The sequence below is a fragment of the Notamacropus eugenii genome, chromosome 5, assembly GCF_028372415.1.
Source record: "Notamacropus eugenii isolate mMacEug1 chromosome 5, mMacEug1.pri_v2, whole genome shotgun sequence".
NCBI lineage: Eukaryota > Metazoa > Chordata > Mammalia > Diprotodontia > Macropodidae > Notamacropus > Notamacropus eugenii.
Window position 1 is genome coordinate 438,721,043 of NC_092876.1, and position 24,487 is coordinate 438,745,529.

The following is a 24,487-nucleotide window of genomic DNA, read 5'->3' on the forward strand; positions in this document are numbered from 1 at the left end:
CTCTTTCCTACTGCCTAACTGCTCTCAGTAACTTCCTTTCAGTTCTACTCCACCCTTCTTCTTCCTCTCATCACATGTGACTTAGGCTATGATTTAAGCAGGTCACATGGGCCTATTAATGAATGAGAAAGATTTTGCCATTTAAATTACCATTACAATGATGAAAAATAAAAGTAAATAAATTTAAAAAAACTGCAAATTTTCTGGACCTTGTTAATTTCTGTTTTTGATCCTAGGCAAAACTTAGTTTTAGAAACATAAATTCATGTCATACTTCTCCAAACTTCTCCTAACTCAAAGGTCCAATATTCAAACCTATGGTCAACCAGATGGTTGAAGAAGGAAGATTATGGAGTTTTCCGGAGTTTTGCCACTAGCCATTTACACTGCCCCACACAGGGAATGAATTCAAATGCTGATGTGCCACTCAGAACCAAGATGATGATTTCACTGTCTTTCATGACTGTTCCAGTAAGAACCCTGCAGATATCCTCCCCACATCTAGGAGCTTTTAGTACCAGTTTGTCTTCTCATTTAATGAATCTGCTTCTCAGATATTTGAGTCAATGTGTAATCGAAAAATCAAAATACACGTATAAATAAATGAGAAGGGAACTTTTTAGTGTGTTATACCTTATACAGTCAATTCCACTGTTCAGAATTATTGTAAGAGTGAAATTATTGACACTGATTCTATGACAACTAGCTGGGGAGACCTGGGGCTGAAAGGGGAAATTGTGTAAGTGGCAATCTTTTCATTTTAACCTGCCTTATTAACATTTTTTTTATCCTTTCTTAGGGATAGACCTGTGGTGTCAAATTCACATAGAGACAGGACCACTAAATCACACATTAGGATTCCTGTGAACCACGTATTGACTTAGCAAGTCACACATTAACATTATTTGTGTTTTGTTGTAGTTTTATTTTGTTAAATATTAACAGTTATATTGTAATCAGGTTAATCAGATTGTCTCCTCATGTTACCTGTCAATGTGCATGTCTAGATTTTAGAGACAATTAAAAATTAAATCAAACTCTGATTGTAGCATTTGTCAAGTGCCGATTGAAGCTGGTTCTAGCATATTCCTGGTCTTTGATATCTCTTTGTAAAAACTTTAACATTTTCTTAAGAAGGAAAGAGAAATAGATGTTAGTGAAGTTCAAAGGAGAGAAACTAGAGGTAACAGCAGTAACCTCGATGTCAGCAGCTAGATAAAAGTGAGAGACTGGAGAGTTTTGAGCCATACAGGTGCAGGAAAAAAAGAGAGATATCTTCAGATTTAGTAGTAATGGTAACTGAACAATTGAGAAAAGAGAGATTGGCATACCAGAGAATCCTAAACTCAAGCATTAGAGGAGGCAAAAGAACCAGGAAGCTGTTAGACCCATAGCCATTATAGAGAAGAGCAAGCTTGGACTGTGATGTTCCCTGGTATTCTGAATCAGGTGTTTTGTGCAAAAGCAATTTGATGGTAATGATGCCAATTTGGCAATATTCAATTTGACGGTAGTTTTGTCCGTCCTTGGGGATATGATAGGGCTCAACTCTAGTTCTGCACCGTGATAGAGTGACTGTATCCCCCTTGAGTAGAAGCAAACATTTTCTTGATGGTCTTTGTGCACTGGTATAAGCCAGTATTTATTAAATCATTACTGAGCTTGTCCTCTTGGTTGTAGTTGATAAATTTGCTTTCTTTTCTATAGTCTCAGCTAATTGAAAGGGAAGAGAAGACAGAAGAAGAGGGCAAGACAGGAGAGAAATTGAAATTGCCAGCTCTTGAAACCTGGTTTTAGGCCAATGCAATCTATAGAATGAGGTTATTTTTGAGAAGACTTTGAGATGAAACTCATTTATGAGAACGATAACCAGCATGAAGCTTCAAAATCTTCGTCCCCAGCCAATTTTGGAGCCACACTATATTCTTGTCATCCGTTGTCTTTGTGTCTTCTTACTTTACAATATTTCATTGGTTTTACCTTCACATAGTGCAAGTGCCCCTGTAGCAACAAACAGCCTGACACATCCAGGATGACCTGCTAGCACAGGTTCTTAGGTCTGTTTTTCTAAAAGGAAAGCACCTTTTAAGGGGTCAACATTAATGACCTATACCAAAAGAGAAAATGCAAGCAGAGAAATAAAGACCATCAGACAGGGCTTCCAACTGTCTGACCATAAGCAATGCATACATGACAGATAGACAGATCCAACTGTCTGACCATTACATATATAGTTACCAGAGACAGAAGCACTAATATCTGGGTTTTCAAAGCTGGGGAGGGGGCTCCTTAATGGCTACCCAGAGTCTTAACTGGCACTGTAACCTTCTTTTAAAAAGTAAGCCCCCAAAGCAAAACCTTACTTCAGAGTACATATATACTTTTCAGAGCCAGAAGACATAACCCTGGTGACCCAGTGCCTCATTAGCAATTAACAATAGGTGTGGGCCTTCCTACAAAACAAGCCTCCCCTAATTAAGCTTCCCTTAATGGACTTCACCTGAGGCCTATTAAGGGTCGGGGGAAGATCTTTAAATTGAATTACAGCCCCCAAAACTACTATGAATAGGATCCCATCTCTGTCAGCACCCACTTCTAAGGCTCTTTTCTCCTTCAAACCTTTTAGGGATACAGGCTAAAGCTTTTTAGGTATGGACTACCTTTTCCCCAAGTCTGACTTCATCCATAGTTAGAGTGTCCTCCTCTGCCCCTCTCCTAAAGGAGTCCATTGAGAGCTCAGTGCTGCAGTAATGAACTATACATTACACATGGCTAAAACAAAATAAAATGATATTGAAAATGAAGTGCCAAAATGATATTTTCTGGCTGAAATTACTGATTTCTCATTGGTTCAAAAACCTTATACCCTTATTAACTTTGTAAGTACTATATATTTTCTCTAATTGCTAAGTTTAAGATTAATATTGATTTTTTAAAAATGCTTCAAGTGTTTTGAAAATCTATTTAAGCAAATTATACATGGTTTGAAAAGTATTTTACATTTCTTTCAAGCATGACTCATCCTCAAATCCATACAATAATAAAAAGTCTTCTGTAAATGAGTCTTCCTTATTGTGCCATTTTCTCTACTTTTTTCATTCTCATACTATATCTTGTTGGTGGAAATAACATTGGACTCAGAATTAGATTGACCTAACTTTAAATCTCATTTCTTCTACCAACTATCTGAGTGAACATGGACAAATCACAATCTTTCTGTGTCTCAGTTTCTTTTTCTGTAAAATAGGGATTATGATAACAATATCTGTAGCATTTGCCTTACAATTCTGTTGTGAAATCAAACAAGCTATTACGTGTAAAATATCTGGCAAAACTTAAAAGTGATATATAACAGGCGACTATCAGTATGAGGAATCATTTAAATTGAATTTGCTTTCAAAGTTTTAACTTTTTAATGACGATTAAGATTAATGACCTGATAAAGTTAAAAGTTTGTAATTCTTGTTGATGAATTTCCTTTTCTAGGTAACTTCAGATCTTCCAATGGTGTGGGGATCTCCAAGAATTACCATAGAGCCTGATAATAAGATTTCCTATGTTCTACATATATGTCCTTGGAAACGTGGCACATTTAAAGGTATCAAAACTTTGTTGTTCAGTCATTTCCCTTGAAAGCTTTTTGGGTTTTATTTTTGTTTTTGTTTTTTTGGCCAAGATACTGGAGTAGTTTCCCATTTCCTTCTCTAGCTCATTTTTTCAAGTGAGAAACTGAGGTAAACAGGTTTAAATGACTTGTATAGGGCATTTACAGCTATTGTCTGAAGTCAGAGTAGAGCTCCTGATTCTAAGCTGTGTTCTATGCACTGCACCAACTAGCTGTCCCAAAACTAGTAACTGACTAATATCCTTAACATATACAAATAATTTCCTAACTTCCTAATATTTTCATCAATTGTTCTCTCTCCACACAGACACAAACGCACTTTCCACTTAAGTCATAGATACTATAGCATTCATTGCAACTAGGTGACACAGTGGATTGAGTACTAGTCTTTCAACCAAGAAGACCTGAATTCAAATACTTTCTTCCCACTTACTGTGTAACCCTGGACAAGTCATTTGATCTCTCTTTGCCTCAATTTCCTCATCCATAAAAATGGGAATAATAATAGCACTTGCTTCCTGAGGTTTTTGTGCGAATCAAATGAGAGAATATTTGTAAAGTGCTTGTAAACATTAAAGTTCCATATAAAGCTAACTAGTATTATTAATATTACATTTATTGATAACTCCATCCTATCAGGTTCATTGTTTGACACAAGAACACAGATTCATTGATTCTAGAAACAGATGATCTTGTACTTGAGCAATTTATAAACATTTATGTTTAATTTTTATTGATCACTCAAGCATATAATTGAAATTAGTTGAGTAGTACTCCAGGGAGAAATTGGGATCAGACGTAGAATATCTTCTATGTCTAGATCGTTACATTTTCTTCTATAATGCTGGCAACAATCTCATGATATGGATAAGATATGTATTGGGACCTACACTGATTATTTTTAAAATGATCAAGTTGGTCAGGATGAGCTCTTAGGTTCTTTCAACTCTGGGGACTTATAATTCTTTGTCCTATGAATATGTCATTTTTTTTGTTTTATATGTGAGGAAAATGGAATCAAAGAACCTATCCCTAGATGATTAACTCTAAAGTAGTAAAGCTGAGTTTCACATAAAAAAGTTTTATTTCTCATTATGATGCCTTTACTGGTAGAAAAAGTGCTGGAATTCATTATGTATGAATCTCCCTAAAAAATATTTTCAATCTAGAAACCAATCCAGTCATTCATTTGGAAGGAATCCAAAGGAAAATTTTATTGTCTCTGGTAATTTAAACTGAGCTAAATACAGATTTACAGAAAAAAGATCCCCCCCTTGCCTCCAAAATCTTCACATTGATAGGAAATATCATCCCATTTTTTTCTACCTTTTTGTGACTAAGCTACTTGGGAAAGCTTTGTACAACAGGTGACCCATGTGCTGTCCTCTCACTCTGTCCTTTGACTTTTTACAGCCTAACTTCTGACCTTAGCATTCAACTGAAGCTGCTGTCTCCCCAGTTATCAGTGAAGTCTTAATCACCAAATCCAATGGCCTTTTCCCAATCCTCCTTCTTTTTGACCTCTCTGAAATATTTAATACTGTTAATCAACAACCCATTTTTCCTTGATGCTTTCTTCTATGTAGGTTTTTAGGGCACTATTCACTCTTTGTTCTCTTTCTACTTATCTGACTGCTCTTTCTCAGTCTCCTTTGCTGGATCTTATGAGTGCATGTCCCACAGAATTCTGTCCTGGACCTTCTTTTCTTTTCCCTCTGTACTATTTTCACTTGGTGATCTCATCAACTCCCATGGATTCAAATTTCATCTCTATGCTAATGATTGTCTTGCATTTTCAATGACATTTCAAACTGGATGTCCTCTAAACATCTTAAACTGAACTTAAAATCTTTCCTTCCAAACCTTCCGCCTTCCAAAATACTCTTTTACTATTAAGGGTATCACTATCTTCCCAGTCTTGTAGGCTTCACTACTCTTTATTTCTCAAATGCCCCATATCCTGTCTGCCACCAAGACCTGTCGATTTCACCTTTGGAATAGCTGTAAAAGATTCCCCCTTCTTGTCTCTGATGTAGTTGTCAACTTGGTGCAGACCCTACTTTTCTCATGTCTGCACTATTACAATAACCTGCTGAATGGTCTGCCTGTCACAAGTCTCTCCCCAATTTAATCCACCATCCATCCAGTAAATGTTTTAAAGTTCAGGCCTGATCTTGTCCTTCTCTATTCTAAATCCTTTGCCTCCCTATCACTTGCAAGTCAAATGCAAGCTCTTCTGTTTAGCATTTAAGGGTATCTATAATTTACCTCTCCTCTTCCTGCCAACCTGTCTAGTCTCCTTAAAACATAAACTCTCCCATATATGCTTTAATCCAGTGACAATGAATAACTTCCTTGCTGTCACTTGTACAAGATACTCCATCTCCGGAAAATAGGCATTTTTAGTCTAGAATATGTTTCTTTTTATCTCTGGCTCCTGACTTCCTCGGTTTCCTCAAGGTCAAATCCAATTTTCTATAGAAAACTTTTCCCAATCCCTCTTAATTCTAATGCTTTATTTTTATCTGATATTTGCTTTTTTTTAATACATATTTATTTGCATTTTATCTTCCCCATTGGACAGTGGGCTCTTTAGTCAAGTTTCCTCTTTTTCTCTCTTTGTATCCCCAGCACTTAGAACAGCGTTAGACACACAGTAGACACTTTAATTATTGTTGACTGACTAATGCTAGTTAAAAAATATGTAGAATTATGCATATTCATTCTTTAGTATTATACACATTAGGTTAATTTGAATGGTCTGTTTGAGACTTTGCCTCTCATTTTATCCTCAAATTAAATTTTGGCCTAACAAATTACAGGTGATTGAAAAATATTGGAATGTTATCTGCTTAGAAATTAAAATATAGACCTAGATCCCATAGTTGCAATATTACTTGATGTAGAAATGATATATGAATATTTTGGTCATTCTACTGATCTTTATCAAAGATGGAGCACAAATGGAGTGTGTTAGTGACAGCATGCTGTAAAACAGGAAGGCTTAATTGCTTTTTTTTGATAACTTTAAAGTGACCTTTCTAGTATGGATAAGAATTGAAATGTCATAGACTAATTTTACTGTCAAATGTTGTCATATTAGCAATGTACTAAATAAATTGTGTAAGACCAGCAAGATTCATTCTTAAATATCAATAGTTACTTTATGTAAAAATCACTTAAATTCCCATTTTTTTTAGTATAAATATTTTCTGTTTTTTGTAGAACTAATTTTAGAGAGAATTTAGCTACATGGAGCCTAGAGGCTGAGCTGCACTTTGGCAGCAATAATTATGGAACTTAGTTTAATCTCAATAATTATAAATATGAAATGTAATTTAAAAAGAATTTAGAAAAATAAACAACTTAAAATATGAATATGTATTAAATGAATTGTTGTTAATATAGCATTAGCTTTAGAAATATAGGGAAATAATTAATGTAAGGAGTAAAGTGGGTGATATAATTTGGGTAATCGGTACATTAGTTTGCTAAAGTGCAACCTACAAAGGTCCACAGCAACTGAACAGCTCTACTCACTGTTTGTCCTTTTATTTTCTTTGTCTTTTCACACATACATACACAGATGCACACTATTTTATAGCTATATTTTAACAAAAATAGCATTCTCTTCACTTTTTGTTTCCACATTTTCCAAATTTCTGTATAGTCTCTGTTTTTATCAACCTAAAATATAGTCAATATTCCGCTTTATTACTATAACACATTTTGAAGGTAATTCTCTAATTATTGGCTTATTTTCAGGTTTTTTTTTCAGTTACACATAACAGTGCTGAGATACTTCTGAACAAATAGTTTTCAGAGAATCAAAGCATTTCCCAGTACTATGATTATTGGGGCAAAGATTTGGTAACTCATATTAGCATATTCATCACCAAAAATTTACTCAATTCACAATTCCATTGCTACCTACTTCTGCACAATTCTACCATTACTGAATTTTGGAAATTTGACTAATTTTGAACACTTTGACGAATGTTAAGTCATACCTCAACTTGTTTCAATTTCAGGCTAACTATGTAAACGTCATCCTTAATTCCTCACTCATTCCTCATATACAATTAGTTGTCAACTCCTTTCTTTTCTACCTTTGTACTATTTCTTATATACTTTCCTTTCTCTTCTCAGATACTGCAGCCACTCTGGTACAGGTCCTTATTATCTAACATATGGACTTTTTCAATATTCTGTTCATTGGTCTTTCTGCCTCAAGTATCTCCCCATCCCAGTCCATCCTTCACTCGAATGTCAAATACATCTTAAAATGTGCAGGTCTGACAATATCACCCTTATATTCAGTAGATTCTAGCCACTCACTGTTACCTACAGGACCAAATACACAGTATTCCAAAAGTCCACTGATATTTTTGGGATACCCGTGTATATAAAAGTTTAAGACTTATAGTTTAATGCATTAAAGCATAAAACTATACTAAGACTTTTGGAGCACCCAGCATAATATTCTCTGTTTTTTAAAATCCTTCATAACTTGAACCTTTCCTATATTTCTAGCCTCCTTATACCTTATTCCTCCTATATGTGTGTGTTTTTTTTACTGGCTTTTTTCTCATGAATGCTCTTCCTCTTCATCTCTACTAGCTTCTCTGGCTTTCTTCAAGTCTCATATAAAATCCTACCTTTTCCAAGAAGTCTTTTCTAATCCTTACAGAACCTTCCCTCTGAGATCACTCCCAAATTATCCTATATATGCATTATTTTTAAAAAGTTGCTTAACTGTTGTCTCCCCTATTACACTGTGAGAGTCTTGAAATCAAGGATTGTTTTTTACTTTTTTTTTGTATCCCCAGGACTTAGCATAGTGCCTGGTAAATAGTAAGCCCTTAACAAGAGTTAACTAATTAGCTGAATGATTAAGAGTCATTTTCAAGTGATTATTTACAGTCTTTAAATATTTATATCCTTTGTTCACTTATTCTTTGGACATACATTCATTCGTTTACTCCATTTCATTCAGTTATTGAGGAGTTTTTTTATAAATATATTTTCTATAATTTTCTTAAAATATTTTTATAATTTTTAAAAGGCTAAGTTGTAAACTTCCAGCAACAGTGAATATATGAACAACAAAATGGTGCAATTAAAGCATTAATGAAAGTTCAAGCAATAGAAAATAAATTTTAAAAAGTTATGACGATTGGTACATACTTATGCAGATTGTCAATTTCAATCAACTGATCAACAAGTACCTAATTATTCTAGCTATTGTGCTTGGCCCTGTGGATACTCAGACCAAAGTGAAAAAGTCCCTGCCTTCAAAGTGCTTAGCAGAGACATATTGTACACAAGCAAACAAACAAAAAACAGAGAAAAGGGAATTTGTTGTGGAAAGGAACAAGAAGGCAGGAGCATCAGAGGAAGTTTACATACAAAGTTGGTGCATAGAAGGGAATTTTCTAAGAGGAAGTACCTTCTAAGCATGAAAGAAAGCCAAATAAATACACAGAGACAAGAGATGAAGTTTCTTTTATTATACAAGAACAGCAAGAAGATTAGTTTGCAAAACTCTACATATATTCTGGTCATTAATTAATTTTCCCTTATAATTGGAGTATAGGCATTAACAAAATTCCAAGAGAGAAAGAAAGTAGCATAATTATTTGCAGTTACCATAGGGAAATCAAGGATCCAAAAGATCCAAGTTGCAGTAAAATAGAATTGCTGTGAGCCAAAATCTAAAATCGTTTCAGTAACTTTATAAATTTAGGATATCCTTTATTCTCTAATATTCTTTCCAAATTATGGATACTTCAATCAGGAAGAAAAAAGTCAATAAGGGGATATATATTCTGTATATTTTCATACTGTGTAATTTGTAATCAAATTAAGCTGAATTTAAATATATTTATAACATTAAAAACTCATAAATAGAGGTGAGCCTATGACACATTAAATTTTTACACCAGTATTTAAAGTCTTACATTTTGATGGGAGAACAAACTAGATTTATGTGCCTAAGTTCAGGCAAGCTATTAATCAAGTGAAATTTTAAAACTTGCTCTATTTGCTACTGAGTATTTCATTAATTCCATGATATTAATGAGGCTTTTTTCATTAGTTGTGCTTTATTTTATGAGATAATTTATTTCACAGATTTATTCCTCTGTTAAGATACCAGAATTTCAAAGCCCCATTGCATACTTAGTTCTATATGTATTTCAAGATAAAATTTAATCTATAAATTTCATGGTTACAAAGGAGAGATTTTGTTTTAAAACTTATTATAAACCTTTTGAAACCCATCTATAATAGCAATTTTTACTGGAGAATGAAGAAAGTGAGGGAAGAGCAAGAGAGTAATAAAGAAATTTAATCCAAATGAGCCCAAAAATATTACAACAAAAAGTGGAAAACTAGGAGGCAAATCACTACATTGATTGTTGACATATTTTATAAACATCCTTTTCTTAATTGTATTAAATTATGCGTTCCATATCTTATCAGCTGCACTTTTTAAAGTTGTACTGTAATTGTCAATGGCTGCCTTCTCTATACAGAGAGAAATTTCATAAATTTATAGAATCTATGTGACTTCTACATATGAGACTTTAAAATCTAAAATCAATTTTTAAAATATAATTTAAATGATCAAGGTTTTCTGTTAACCATAAACATAATTCCTACTTGATTTTTAGTTCATAGTTTCTTTAACTCCCAAAAGATAAAATTTCTAAGAAATATCATGAATAATTAAGATAAAAAGCCTAAATATTGTTGTAAAGGCAATACCTGATGTTTTGGCTAAATTAAGGCACTGAAACTTTTCCATTGCCCATCTTAAAGACATAGGTTCTAATTCATGAAATAGTCTTTCATGTTATTTCGCTCATTTTTTAACTCTATGCAATTTGCTTCCTTTACTTATCATTCAAATGAAATTACTTAGACTAAAAGTGGAAATGTTCTTTTGTCTCTGTTTTTTATATTATGTGATTGATCTCTATGCCCTAATACATTGTGGAATTTTGTAAAAGCTCCATGTGGTGCTCTAAATTATCCACCTGTCATTTGGTTTATCTTTTTATAAGATGTGTCCAATAGAGAAAAAGACATTCAAATTTTTTGCTACTATTTTGTTAATATGAATACCTTCTTTATATTAGTTTTTCCTTGGTAAATATTGCTATTATAACATTTGTGGGATATACATTTTTTAACATTTGTTTTTTTAATCATGACTTTTTTAGTATAATGTAATTTCCTGTTTAATTTGTTTATTTGGTAAGATTTTTTTTTTGTTTTACCTGATAACATTATCACAACTCCTCTTTTTGTTTTTGTTTTTACTTGATGTGTAGTAAATTTACTTCTAATCTCAAATTTTTATGCTATGTATGACTTTGATTTTACATAGATTGCTTAGAGCAGCAAATTCTGTGGTTTTATTTTCTTATCCAAACTTTTACTCTTTCATTTTATTGGGTTATTTAATTCAGTCACATAGATTATGATGAGTAACATAATACTATTTTTAGTATTGTTTTGGTTTACTGAATTAGGATTTTTATGATTCCCTTTTCCCCTTTTAAGCCAGTCAATTATTTTTAGCACCTACTACGTGCCAGACAATGTGACAAGTTGAGTGTATAAAGAAAGATAAAAGACAATCTCTGCTTTCCAGGAGCTTACAGTACTTTGTCCCTATAATTATTTGGCTTAAATCATTTTGAGAAAAGCTTATTTCTAGAGGCTTTCTTCTCCTCACACTTTACTTTTCTCTGTCTTTCAGTTTTCAACTGTTTTCCTAGTTCTACGATTTTACTTAAATGTCTAGTTCCTTTTTCTTTTGCTATTTTCTTATTGCATTATTTTCTCTTTATTAAAAACTCTTTTTACCCCTTTCAGTTAAGTGGTTAATTAAAATTCCCCCTTCTCTCTCTTCCCCTCCAACTTATTTTCTTCATTAGGATTTTTTTAGTTGCTGTGCCTTTTTCTCTCCCCCCCATTTTAAAAATTATGTATTTTTTAAAGTAATAAACATTTTATTCTTCTTCCTTCCTTGGAGCAGAAATGTATAGTCAGGCAAAACAAATTCCAGCTTTGGTCATGCTCACATTTATTTTTTCCCATCACCTCTCATTCAAGAAGGTAGTATTCTTTGTTATTAGTCCCCTGGAATCATGGTTGATCATTTTACTGATTAAAATTCTGAAGTCTCAACATGAATTTCCAATTCTATTGTTATAGAGTAAATTGTTTTCCTGGTTGTATCACATCACGTAATTCACTTAATCCTGCTTGATTTCTCTGAAACTCTCACCATTCTAATTTCTTACCACATGATAGCCTTTCATTACATTCATATACCATGATTTGTTCAATCATTCCACATTTGATGGACACCTTAGCTTCCAGTTCTTTGCCATCAGAAAAGATTGCTCTAAATATTACTGTAAATATAGTCCTTTCACATTTTTTACTGATCCCCCGATACCTTTTGAGCTTTTGTTCTTCCACATAAATTTTGTTATTATTTTTCTTGCTCTATGATTTGTTCTTAATTTCCAATCTCTCTTTCCATTGTCTATTATTGCATGTGTTATTATTTCCCCGTGATTTGAAAAGGATGTCTTTACTATTTCTGCTTTTCCACATTTGGTTGTGAGGTTAATATCCTCATACATGATCAGTTTTTGTGTAGGTGTCATGTACAGCTGAGAAAAAAATATATTGATATTAAATATATTAAAATATATGTAATAAAATATATGTATATATATTCTTTTATATTCCCAGTTTTCTCCAGAGACCTATCATATCAAACTTTTCCAGAATTTTATTCACCTACTCAACTTCCTTTTTGTTTATTTTTTTCTGGTTAGATTTATTTAGTTCTGAGGGGTGAAAGTTGATGTCCTTCACTAGTGTAGTTTTATTTTCTGTTTCCTCCTGCAACTCATTCAACTTCTGCTTCAAAAATTTAGATGCTATACCATTTGGTGCAGATGTTTAGTACTGATATAATTTCATTGTCTATGGTACCTTTCAGATATAATTTCCTTCTTTAACTCTTGTAATTAGATATATTTTTGCCAGTGCTTTGTCTGAGATCATGATGGCTATTCCTGCTTTCTTTACTTCAGCTGAATCATCATAAATTCTTCTCCAGATCCTTACCTTTACCTTGTGTGTATCTCTGCTTCAAATGTGTTCCTTGTAAATGACACAGGGTAGGATTCTGCTTTTTAATCCATTTCTATTTTATGGCTGAGTTCATCCCATTTACATTTATATTTATGAGGACTAACTGCATTTTCCTCCATGCGAGGTTTTTGCTTGTTTATTCCCCTCTCTCTCTTACCTCTCACCCTTTCCCCCATCAAAAGTGTTTTACTTCCTATAAACCTCCCTTTCATTAGTCCCCCCTTCTTTTATCCCCATTTCTTTTTACTTCCTTGTAGTGTAAGATAGATATCTATATCTAAATCAGTATGTATGTGAGCACCCCAACATTCACAGGGGGGGTCTGCTTTCACAGATTCTTAGATTTGCATTCATAAAAGGAAAGACAACTTTTGGAGGGTTAACAATCGCATTAATCAAGCACATGTACCGTTCTCTTAACTGAACACATATATCATTCACCTAGTTCAGTGGAGTCAGCACCGGATCTTCAAAGAAAATACCGAGAAATCAGAAGTCAACAGACATGGCTTCCTCTGCCTGATCATCAACAGACAGATCCAGCTGTCTGACCATAGTTACCAGAGAGAGAAACACCTACATCTGGGTTTTCCCACCTGGGGATGGGGCACCTTAGCAGCTTTTCCCAGAGTCCTCATCTGGCCAAATACTTCCAGTCAGTAAGCCCCCAAAGTAAAACCTTGCCCTCAGAATATTTATACACTTTTCAGAGCCAGGAAGCATAAGCCTCTGACCCAGTGCCTTAATAGAAAAAAATAAAAGATACTTTTGATCCGTACAAAACAATGCTCCTAATCAAGCTTCCCTAAATGGGCAGGCCCATCAATGCATGGGGAAGATCCTCCTTAATCACATTCAAACAGAGAGATTGTACTTCTTGGTGTAAACAAAAACAGCAAAAGGTCCTCATCTCATTGCCATCACACTTCTTTGAAACAATTTTTGTAAGAGAAAGGCTTTTTTCCCTCCTGCCCTTCTTCTCCCTCATTAGAATAACTCTTTCAAGGCCTCTTTTATTTGGGATAATTTATCCCATTCATTTCCTACTCCCCACACTACTTCTTCCTGTGCAATTTTCTTTCTCACCCATTTATTTTATACTTTGGGTATCATACTATGAAAATCAACTTATATAGATACCCTCTGTCTCTGTACAGTCCTTTGAATTGTTCTTTGGTAATAAAATTGTTAAGCACTGTAAATATTATCTTGCCATATAGAAATATAAACAGTTTAACTTTACTGAATTTCTTAAGTTTTCTCTTTCTTATTTCTTTTTCTTTACTTTTTTATATTTCCCTTGAGTCTTGTATTTGGAGGCCAAATTTTTATTTAGCTCCGGTCTTTTAATTAGAAATACTTAAAATTTCTCCATTTCATTAAATGTCAATTTTCCCCCGATGGATTATATTTGGTTTTGATGGATAGGCAATTCTTGGTTGTAATCTTAACTCCTTTGCCTTCTCATACTTCATATTCTAAGCCTTGTGGTTCTTGAATGTGGAAGCTAACAAATCGAATGTCATTCAGACTGTGGCTCCACAGTATTTGAATTGTTTCCTTTTAGCTGCTTGCAGTACTTTCTCTTTCTTTATCTGTGTGCTCTGGAATTTGGCTATGAAAACTCCTGGGAGTTTTCATTTTGGGATCTCTTTCAAGTGATAATTGGTGGATCCTTTCAGTTTCTATTTTGCCCTCTGGTTCTAATACATCAACACAGTTTTCTTTGATAATTTCTGGAAAGATATTTTCCAGGCTTTTATTTATTTATTTATTTATTTATTTATTTATTTATTTATTTATTTATTTATTTATTATGCTGACTTTCATGTAGTCCAATAATTCTTATATTCTCTCTCATGCATCTATTTTCCAGGCCAATTGTTTTTCAAATGAGAAATTTTACATTTTCTTCTATTTCTTTTTTATTTTATTTTATCATATCTTGATATCTCACAGAGTTGTCATTTTCTACCTGTTCAATTCTATTTTTTTAAGGAATTGCTTTCTTCAGAGAATTTTTGTACTTCCTTTTCCATTTGTATCATTCTGTATTTTTAGGAAGTTATTTTTTTGGTAAATTTTTGTCTCATTTCCCATGCTATTGCCTCCTTTTTATGATTCTCTTGCATTATTCTTATTTCTTTTTCCAGTTTTTCTTCTGCTACTGTCATTTGCTTTTAAAAATCCTTTTAAAGCTCTTCCATGAATTATTTTCAGGCCTGAGACCAAAAACTACATTTTTCTTTGATGCTTCACATACAGCCATTTTGATACTATCATCCTCTTCTAAGTTTATATCTTGATCCTCCCTATCATCATTGTAACTTTCCGTTGTCAAGCTCTTTTTCTAAAAAAAAAATTTTTTTCTCATTTTTTTCTGCCTTTTTTGTGACTTGAGCCTTTTAATGTGAGAGTTGGGCTCTGGTCCTATACTGTCCCAAATTATTTTGTGCTGGTCTCTGGGTCATACTGGTAGCTTTCATTGGGCTTCAGGGCTTAGCTGCTTGCTTTTTTCCAGAGGGTAGACTTTATTTTTGACTTGTATTAGGAAGTAAGGCCTTCCAGTTGGCCTCCCTTATGCATGGGGTTTATTTGCTGACCAGATCCAGGGATATGGCCTTGCTGCTAGGTTGCTGAGGTAACAAACTCTTTTTGGTGACTTGCCTTGGAGGAGTAATTTTGTTGCTGATCTGCCAAAGAGGTAGTGCCCTGTTACTGGGTTGCTGTGGAAACAAGATTTCTTGACTGGTAGACTCTGGAGTGGGGTTTTTCTCTTGGCTAGTTCCTGGTCTTTACTACTGGTAAGCAATGGGGTCAAAGCCTTGCTGGTGGCTTGTACGTGGGTGGGTCCTTGCTGCACAGTGTAAACTGCTCACTTCCCTGGGGGGGTTCTGGTTTATAGGAACATGGGGCTTTACTGGTGGATTGCCTCTTGCTCAGGACCTTGCTGCAGGCCCTCTGCTGTGAGCTCAGGTGCTATTGCTTTTAGACCTTACTCCCTTCTCACCCCAGTGAGACAGACCTTTCCTCCTGGGCTGATAAGCTGCTTCCCTACTCCTACGTCCATTTGAGGCAGTTTTCTAGTTGTTTGGAGGGGAATTTGGGAGGGCTTCAGGGGGTTCCTTTCTCACTCCCCTTCTAGGCACTGGAAGTCCCCCTAGCCATTTTCAAAGGCTATTGTCAGTATGGATTACTTCCTTTGATACCTACTAGATCTTATTCTTTGAGTATTTATAATTGAGGAATGATTCTTAGACTTACAAGTTTGAATCAATTTTTTTTATATCCTGGATATGAAACCTTTATCAAAGAACCTTGATGCAAAGATTTTTTTCCCCTCAATTAATTGTTTCATTTTTAATCTTAGCTGCACTGTATTTACTGGTGCAAAAATTTTAATTTTTGGAATTTGTTATTCATTTTATTTTCTGTCTTATTTTGTGTTCCTTATCTGGTCATAAACTCTTCCCCTACAAGTGGAAATGAAATGCAACTTCTTCCTCATGCTACAAAATGATCTGTGATGTGACCTTTTCTTTCCAGCTCATGTGTCTATTTGGAACTTAAATGTTGTGAGGTGTTGATGCAAGCCTGACTTCTGCCAATCTGTCCAGTGTTCCTGGCAGTTTCTGTCAGAGTGAATCTACCAAAATATCTGAGGTCTTTGGGTTTGTCAATCACTGGACTAATAGTCTTGTATTTCTTTGTATGCTGTATACCTAATGTTAAAAATTATTCCATAGGAGTATTCATATAATTCTCACGTGCACACTGAGAGATTGACTCTTGCATATCTTAGATATTCTTTGGCTGTTTTTCTATGGAATTCCATGAGATTTCTCTTCCTATCACTTCCTGACTGTTTTTTCTGATGACTGACATGGATTTATTTTACAATTTACAACTTTGCTAAAGTTTTAATTTCAATTATTTTTAGTTGATTCAGGGGATTGCCAAGTAAATAATTACATAATCTTCAAAATGTGATGTCTATGCTTGTTCCATCAACGTATTTTTCTTGTCTAATTGTGGTAGCTAGCATTTTAAGCACTATGTAAAAAAATTATTCTGGTAATAATCTTCATGGTTGCTTTCTCCCAGATCTTTCTGGAAAGTTCTGCAGATTATCCCCATTACAAATAACTCAGACTTTTGGTTTTAAATATATACAACTTATAAAAAAAGAAAAGGTACATTCATTCCTAAGTTTTCTAGTGATTATTTTTAAAACACAAATGGATGTTGTTTTATGTCCAAACCTTGATATATTGATTTCCTTACTGCTGAAGTCTCCCAATTTCACAAAATCTTGAGAGTACCCCTAAGCACAAGTAGGTGGGTTACTTTTTGTCCTTAAACACAGTAGGAGATTGATGAGGAGAAATCCTAAGTGGTAGCTAGTAATTATCATCATTCACTGTTATTTCATAAGGCTGTTACCTTGTTGAGTTTCTTGCTTTCTTGACCTGGAGAAATAGCTTTAATTGGTCTACTTCCAGCATAAAATTTTCTCTCCCACCCTTTTTTGGGGGGGAGTAGGAGAGACTAAAAAATATTAGAGAAGATATCTAGTCCTCCATCTTGCTGGCAGCTAAGTAGTTCTAGGTGGAGCTAGAAAGTTGTTGTTTGCTGTTTTGTCCTTTCAATCATGTCTTAACTGTTAATCCATTTGGGATTTTCTCAGAAAAAAATACTAGAATGATTAGCCATTTTCTTCTCCAGATCATTTTCCAGATGAGGAAACTGAGGCAAGTAGGGTTAAATGATTTGCCCAGGGTCACATAGCAAGTAAATGTCTAAGGCCAGATTTAGACTCAGGTACTCCTGACTCCAGGGCTAACTCTCTGTTCACTGTGCCACCTTGCTGCCCCCAAGGGATACACTACTATATATTTATCCAATCTCAAGACACTATGGGACCCTGAGAAAATCAGTTAAATTTTTCCACATAGGTTTCCTCATCTGTTAAATTTGGATAATAAAAAGAGCAGCACATTTTTTTCTCCCCTTCTCCAAGAATGTTGTGAGGATAGACACTATGTTGTCCAGGGATCCTTGAAAACCACCAATATTCTCAGTTGTCAGACATGATAATCTTTTGGTACTTGTTCTCATGATTCTTAATGCATGTGCTTCATTAGACACTGTTGAAAATGATTTTCTTTTGGATACTCCCTTGTCTCTGAAGTTTACTTTACATGGCTCTCATGTGGTTCTCACCCAATTTGTCTAACTACTCCTTCTCAAAGCTTTTCTTTTTGTTTTTCTTTTTTTTTTTTGCTGGTTCACCTTCCATCTCATGCCCTCTAACTGTGAGTATTCTCACAGGCTCTGTTTCAGACCCCTTTAATTTCTCTTTCTGTATTCTCTGCATGGCCTCTTCAACTCCAGTGACTTAAATGATCACCTCTTGGCTGATGATTCTCATATCAATATATGCACCTCTAATCTTTCTCTTGAGCTTCAGGTCCACATCACTAGATGCCTATTAAACATTTCAAACTGGATATCGTTGAGACATTTCAGACTGATTATGTTCAAAAGGAGACATCATGTTTTCCCCTAAACCTACATTCTCCTTCAAACTTCTCTCTTTTGGGCAAAGGATCATTCTTATTTCTCAGTTTAAGAATCTTGGTGTTATTCTGGACTCAGCACTCTTCCTCACCTCTCAGTTGCCAAATCTTGCCATTTCTACCTCTGTGACATCTCTTTATTCACATAGCTACCACCTTTGTCGAGATCCTCATAACTTATAGTAAAAATTACTAGAATAGCCTTCTCATTTGTCTCCCTGCCTTGTCTTTGCCCATTTCACTACATCTTCTACATTACTGTTCAAATGATATTTGCTGAGCAAAATCTGGGTATTGACTTCTCCTTCCCCACTCATTAAACTATAGTAGTTCTCTACTTTCTCTAGGGTCAAATACAAACTCTAGTTTTTTAAAGACCTTCAAAACCTTGCCCCATCTTATCTTTATAGTCATATTGCTTATTGCAGTGTTATCACTCCCTTTCCTGCCCTCTGATCCAGAGAAAAGTGGCCTTCACCTTGAAAGTCCCTCTCTTGTCTCTGTGTCTTTGCTCTGGCTGTTGTCATGATACAAATTAAGACAAACTAAGGGAATAAAGCTCTGGGCATGTTCCCTTTATTAGCAAGAGCAGCATTTGTCAACAGATGGGCTTAGTGGATCCTCAGTAGCCAACAAAGCCTTAAGGACGCTAGGATCTTTTATAGTGATTGACATAGGTATGTGTTCTTCAGATTGGCTAAATAGTTCAATGCACAGGTGAGAGAAGTGTCATCTCAGCTCCTTCCATTACATCTTTGGGAGATTATCACTCCTTAGGTGATGGAATTAGTCTGCAGGCAAAGGGAGTTATATAACAGTATAGGTTGATAAATGGAATGTGGAGGTACCAGTCACCCTAACAGAATTGTAACCCAAGTGAACTGAGGTTCCACTTGTAGGGGTAAGGGATTTAGACTCATACCGAGAAGGAGAATATTAAATCTATGTTGACTTGATTAAGTTTTAATAAATAGAATTAAAAATCAATTTTCAGTTTCACACTGTTCCCCATACTGGGACAGCACTCCCTTCTTTGCCTCATAGAATCCCTTTCTTCCCTTCAAGATACAGCTCAAATATAAATCTATATGAAGTGTTTCTTAATCCTCATAATCCCGCAACTGTTGGTGCCCTACTTCCCAAACTACCTTATTGTGGCCTAGATTCTATTTATACTCTCTATATATTATTCTATACATACTGTTGTAGGTGTTTGTGGTCTTTCCTGTTAGATTGTGAATTCCTTTGAGAATAGGGTCTGTTCCCTTCACTGCAGTTGTATCCTCAGTACCTGTCATATTAATAAATACATATTTAAATGATTGATCAGGTAATAAGGAACAAAGAAAATGTCAAAAAAAGGTATTGCCACAATTTTTTTTAACATTCATAGGGTACTTGGCCTTGGGTCATTTAAAGAGCCTAAAAAGTAAGGCTAACTTTTCAAATTTAGGGCTATTTTTCCTTTTGTGATGCACTTTTAAAATTCTGAATTCTTCTGTTCCATTGTTTGAGATAAGAATTGCCTTTTCAAATATTAGCACAGGTTCTGATGATTTTAACATTAATGCTGTATACTTTCCAGCTTCAAAATTATAGCTTGATAATTTTAATTCATAGCATATAATTATTTTAAAATTATAGTTTAAGTATTTTCATTCATCACATTCAATATTTTTCTATGGAACAAAGACAAATTTACATTTCTATAAGAAAAAACATCCTCAAGCAATTTTTTCAAATATATTTAATGCCTCACACTACATAGATCTTTGGGATATGCAGTATTATGTGTGCATATGTGTGTGTGTGTGTGTATGAACATACACACACGCACACACACACACACACACACATATATATATATATATATGCACCTACCTATATCTGTACACACATTTATGCATATGCATACATACATACATACACACATAAAAATTTCCCCTTCAGGGATAAAATATTGCAGACAATATTATAGTATATGTGAATACAAAGGTACTTGGAAGGAGAGTTGAGGAAAGAACAGATCTTTTTCTTGAAATTTCCTTCAGTTCCTGAGTGGGTATGTATGGTGGTATCAGTCAATGTTTTTTGGCCTGGAGAGCATATGACCTTCTTCGGGATCTCCTCCTTTTCTGCCACAGCACAGTCCTACCTTATCTTTCTCATGTTGCTAGTTGCTTTTGGGCTGTGAATTCTTTCCACCTCAACTTTATATTCAACCTACTGTTCATTCTCCATTTCCTGTCCTTGAAATCTCTACCCTGAGAGAGCTGTACCTTTTTTTTTTTTGACAAATCCCTCAAAACATGACAATGTCTTTTACCAAGGACTGTGATTAATTCACAAGAATATACACTCCTGTTGATACTTATTTACGTTAGATTGAATCAAGAAATATTTGATAGTGGAGTGGATAGAGCACTGTGCTTAGAATCAGGAAGACTCATCTTCCTGGTTAAATCTGACCTCAGATACTTACTAGCTGTGTGACTGGGCAAGTCACTTCACCCCATTTTCCTCAGTTTCTCATCTGTAAAAATAAGATAGAGAAGAAAATGGCAAACCACTCCAGTACCTTTGCCAAGAAATCCCCAAAATGGGGTCATGGAGAGTTGGACATGACTGAAAACACCACCTTTATAGAATCATTTCTTTTAAGTGTGCTGGGATAATAAATGGAACCCCTTACTCACAGATGCGTACAGGAAGTAAAATAAAGAGATTTATTATTCGTGAGGCAATGTGATCTAATGGATAGCTAGTCAGTTTCTGAACCAGGAAAGCCTTGGTTCAAGTACAGACTCTGGCACGTTGACTGTATTATAGTGGAAAAGCCTCATGCCATTTCAGTGCCTTCCCTAACTTTATAGTTTAATTGGCAGAATAGGTACCAACTTGCATTTGCATGGACTATAAGAGGAAGCTTTTCACCACGAGTTCCCTTTACTGACAAAATGATAGTCTCCATCCCTAATTTATTTGTCACAAAGAACATTTTGTTCAAAAGATAACATTTTTAGTATCTTGAAGTTGTTAAATGTTTAAATAAATTAATGAGAACTTTGAATCTGTTTCTGGTACAAACAAGTTTTACTCTTGACATAGTTTTTGAAAGAAATAACTACATATGATGTTCAGCCTTCTCTGAATCCTAATTAACAGAGATAAGTTGTTATAATTAGAATTAAAGCCTTGTGAGTACATTTAGTAATTACAGGATAAGCTTCACCAAAGGCATATTTATTTTTTCCTTTGGATAGAAATCAGTTTGGTTCTTGTGGGAAAAACTAACTCATTTTCCCTGGGTTCTAGTTGCTGATTTTTTTTTTCCTGGCTTAGTCTGAAAAGGGTTTCCTATCTAAATCCCACTTATTTTGTTTTGGCCGGTAGGAATCATTCCTTCAACTCTCCTTCTCAGATTCTTCATATGCGCTGTAATATTCCCTCCCTCTCCCTTCCTATCCCTAGCTCCTTGCTTTTCTTTTTCCAATCAACATTTTTGTTTCACTTTTACTACTACTTTCGGAAAATTCCAATAATGTGATATGGTCCTGTAGCAAACTTTACCCTTACCCCCTTGTTAGGTTTCTTCTACCTGCTGACCATATGTTTGAATCCCATTTTGAGAATCCCTGTCTTAAACCAGAATATTTCTTCTTCATATTGTGGGTTTTACTGTGTCTTCTCATTTCCTCAATCTCTTCACCTGGCCAAGGTCCTTCCCTCTTGTTTTCCTTCTGATCCTCTCTTGTCTCTGTAATTATTGGAGTTACTGATTTTCTAATTCCTCAGCACAGAGACCTCCAGAGAGGAGTAGGGAACTAGCAGCCATCTACAGTTCTCATTTATCAGCATGGACCAGAGTAGCCAAGAAGTTTGTCTGATAGCAACTTGATGGCCCTTGCTGGGGAAACCCTTGGTATCATCCCAGATAGTGTAGAAACTATCAGCCAGTCTCAGAATGGACTCAGATTTGGAGATCTCCATGATGGATCTTATTTTGTATTTTTTCCTCCATGGCGTTGCCTTGTTTTGGTTTCTTGTATTCTTCTTTTATTTCTTGATATTTTACTTCATTTGGCATAGATTTTTTTTATTATTCTTGAGAATCAATTTAGGCTGTTTCAAGATTTAATCCAAGCTGAATTTTGTTATAGTCCTTAGGAGATTCATAAAACACCCAAACACCCAGACACTTCATTCACAAAAGGCCCATGTTTGAGCCAAGTACTTCACATGAATCCCTAAAGGTTGTTCTCGTAGGTCTATTGGATGCCCATTGGCTTGTGGGTAGACTTGGAGGGGGAAAAGAAGGGCAGACAGTTCTAGAAGGTGTTAGGAACTCCTCATGGTCCCTGAGGCATATTTTGAGAAGATTCAGCAAATGCTTTACTTTTTTGATTCAATGAGTCAGCTTTAAATACACATTTATTTGTTGAAAATCATTGTTCATTCAGTGAAGCACAACAATGAATTATAAATAAAATGCATTTGAAAATTTTGCAATTCAGAGGTTAGTACCATGGAAAGACATATATTATGACACTGACAGTCAGGAAACCTGATCTAAGCAATTGAAAATATGCTTTCGTTCAGCTTTGGTAAAGGCCTGGTGTTCAAGAACTGCTTAATGTCTAAATAAAATGTTTTAATATGTATATAATAAAGTTGTTCTTATGCTATACTATATTATTCCTATATTAAAACAAGAAATAAGTTAGCATTATTGCCAACATCATGACACTGCCACAGATGATAAAACTTTCTAGCAAGATATTTAATCTGAGTTGCTATCTTTAGAGTGATGAACAGCCCCAAATTTGATTTCTGATATTATATGGAATCTAAAGTGTTGTTTGTCATATGAAATTCCAGGCACTGAGAAAAATGAGTGCCATTGTATTTTGCATTTTTATTTGAACTTTTTCCATGTATTTGCAACAGTAAAATTTCATTTCTTATGCTTTTCAGCTTGGTATGTTACTGTAATTGTGTTGCAAAGAAATAAATTCAAACATCGAATAATTCATTATTCAATGTTTTCTTAAAATATCTCTTTGGGAGCATTTCAAGGACTAAACTCATATATCCCAATTGATTTTTAGTGCTAAGCTTTACTGTAATGCAAGACCCAATAACCATAGCACTTTTTTAGCTTAAGTAGCATTTTATTACATATCACTTAAAATTGGCATAGTTCATTATGATTTTAATGAACTGATTTTCAAATATTAATTTTGAAAATATTTCAAACCTAAATTCTCTTTTACAAAGGATAATTACATTTGTTTTATAATAATTTTGTCAAATGTATTATGATCTTCTTATTTATAAATCTAGCCTTTCCCTTCATTCACTGAATGCCTATTATATGTCTTCACCAAGGCTAGCCTTTCTACTTGTATTCTCAGTCATATCTCTTCTCATCTCTTCTGAAAGATTGCCTATACAACTGTCTATCTCTAAATATGCAATACTTCCCTTCCTTCAGGCTCAAGTTTTCTTAATTCTTCTGTTCTTAAAAACATTGACCTGTCTCCTCCATACTGTCTAGATATTCTCTTCTGCTTTTTAGTTTACTTAGTTTCTTTCAAAGTTTAGTTCAGCATCCTCAAGAGGGGAGAGGAGCATATCTGTAATGGGAGATGGTGAATTTGGAGAATTTGGAGAATTTTGTGCATTGAGAGACCACCTTCTTTAAGAGTCTAAATCTAAGACAACATTTTTCCTTAGGAGGAAGTGAATTGGAGCCAGGGTAAATTGCATTTAGAAGGGAGTGAAAGTAGACCCAGCGATAAGATGGTATTGCCAATGGCAAGGAGAATGATCCTTGGAAGAGCAGGGGGAAAAATTAGATTATACAATTTTGGAAACAGGAACTTTTTCCAAGAGGCATTGTTTATTTCCACATTAACAATTTCTCTCAATATTTCTAAGGGCCATATTTTCTAAGACTGAAGCATAACAGGAAAAATCAATCAACAAGAGAAAGATCCACAAGGCAATAATGTAAAAATTGATTAAAAAGGTTAACTCAATCCTGGTACTTTAGAAGTTTTAACTCAATGAATGATACAAAGAGAAGAAGGAATACTTA

General features: G+C 34.5%; 1 protein-coding gene across 3 annotated transcripts in view; it reads left to right on the top strand.

Annotated features, from left to right (window-relative positions):
• The window catches only part of CFAP47 (cilia and flagella associated protein 47), a 917,896-nt gene that overhangs the window by 498,172 nt on the left and 395,237 nt on the right, over positions 1-24,487 (top strand). For all 3 annotated transcript variants that reach the window (XM_072615192.1, XM_072615194.1, XM_072615193.1), the window contains exon 49: positions 3,487-3,598. In XM_072615192.1, coding sequence (XP_072471293.1) covers positions 3,487-3,598 — 112 coding nt within the window. The remainder of the gene's footprint in view (positions 1-3,486; positions 3,599-24,487) is intronic.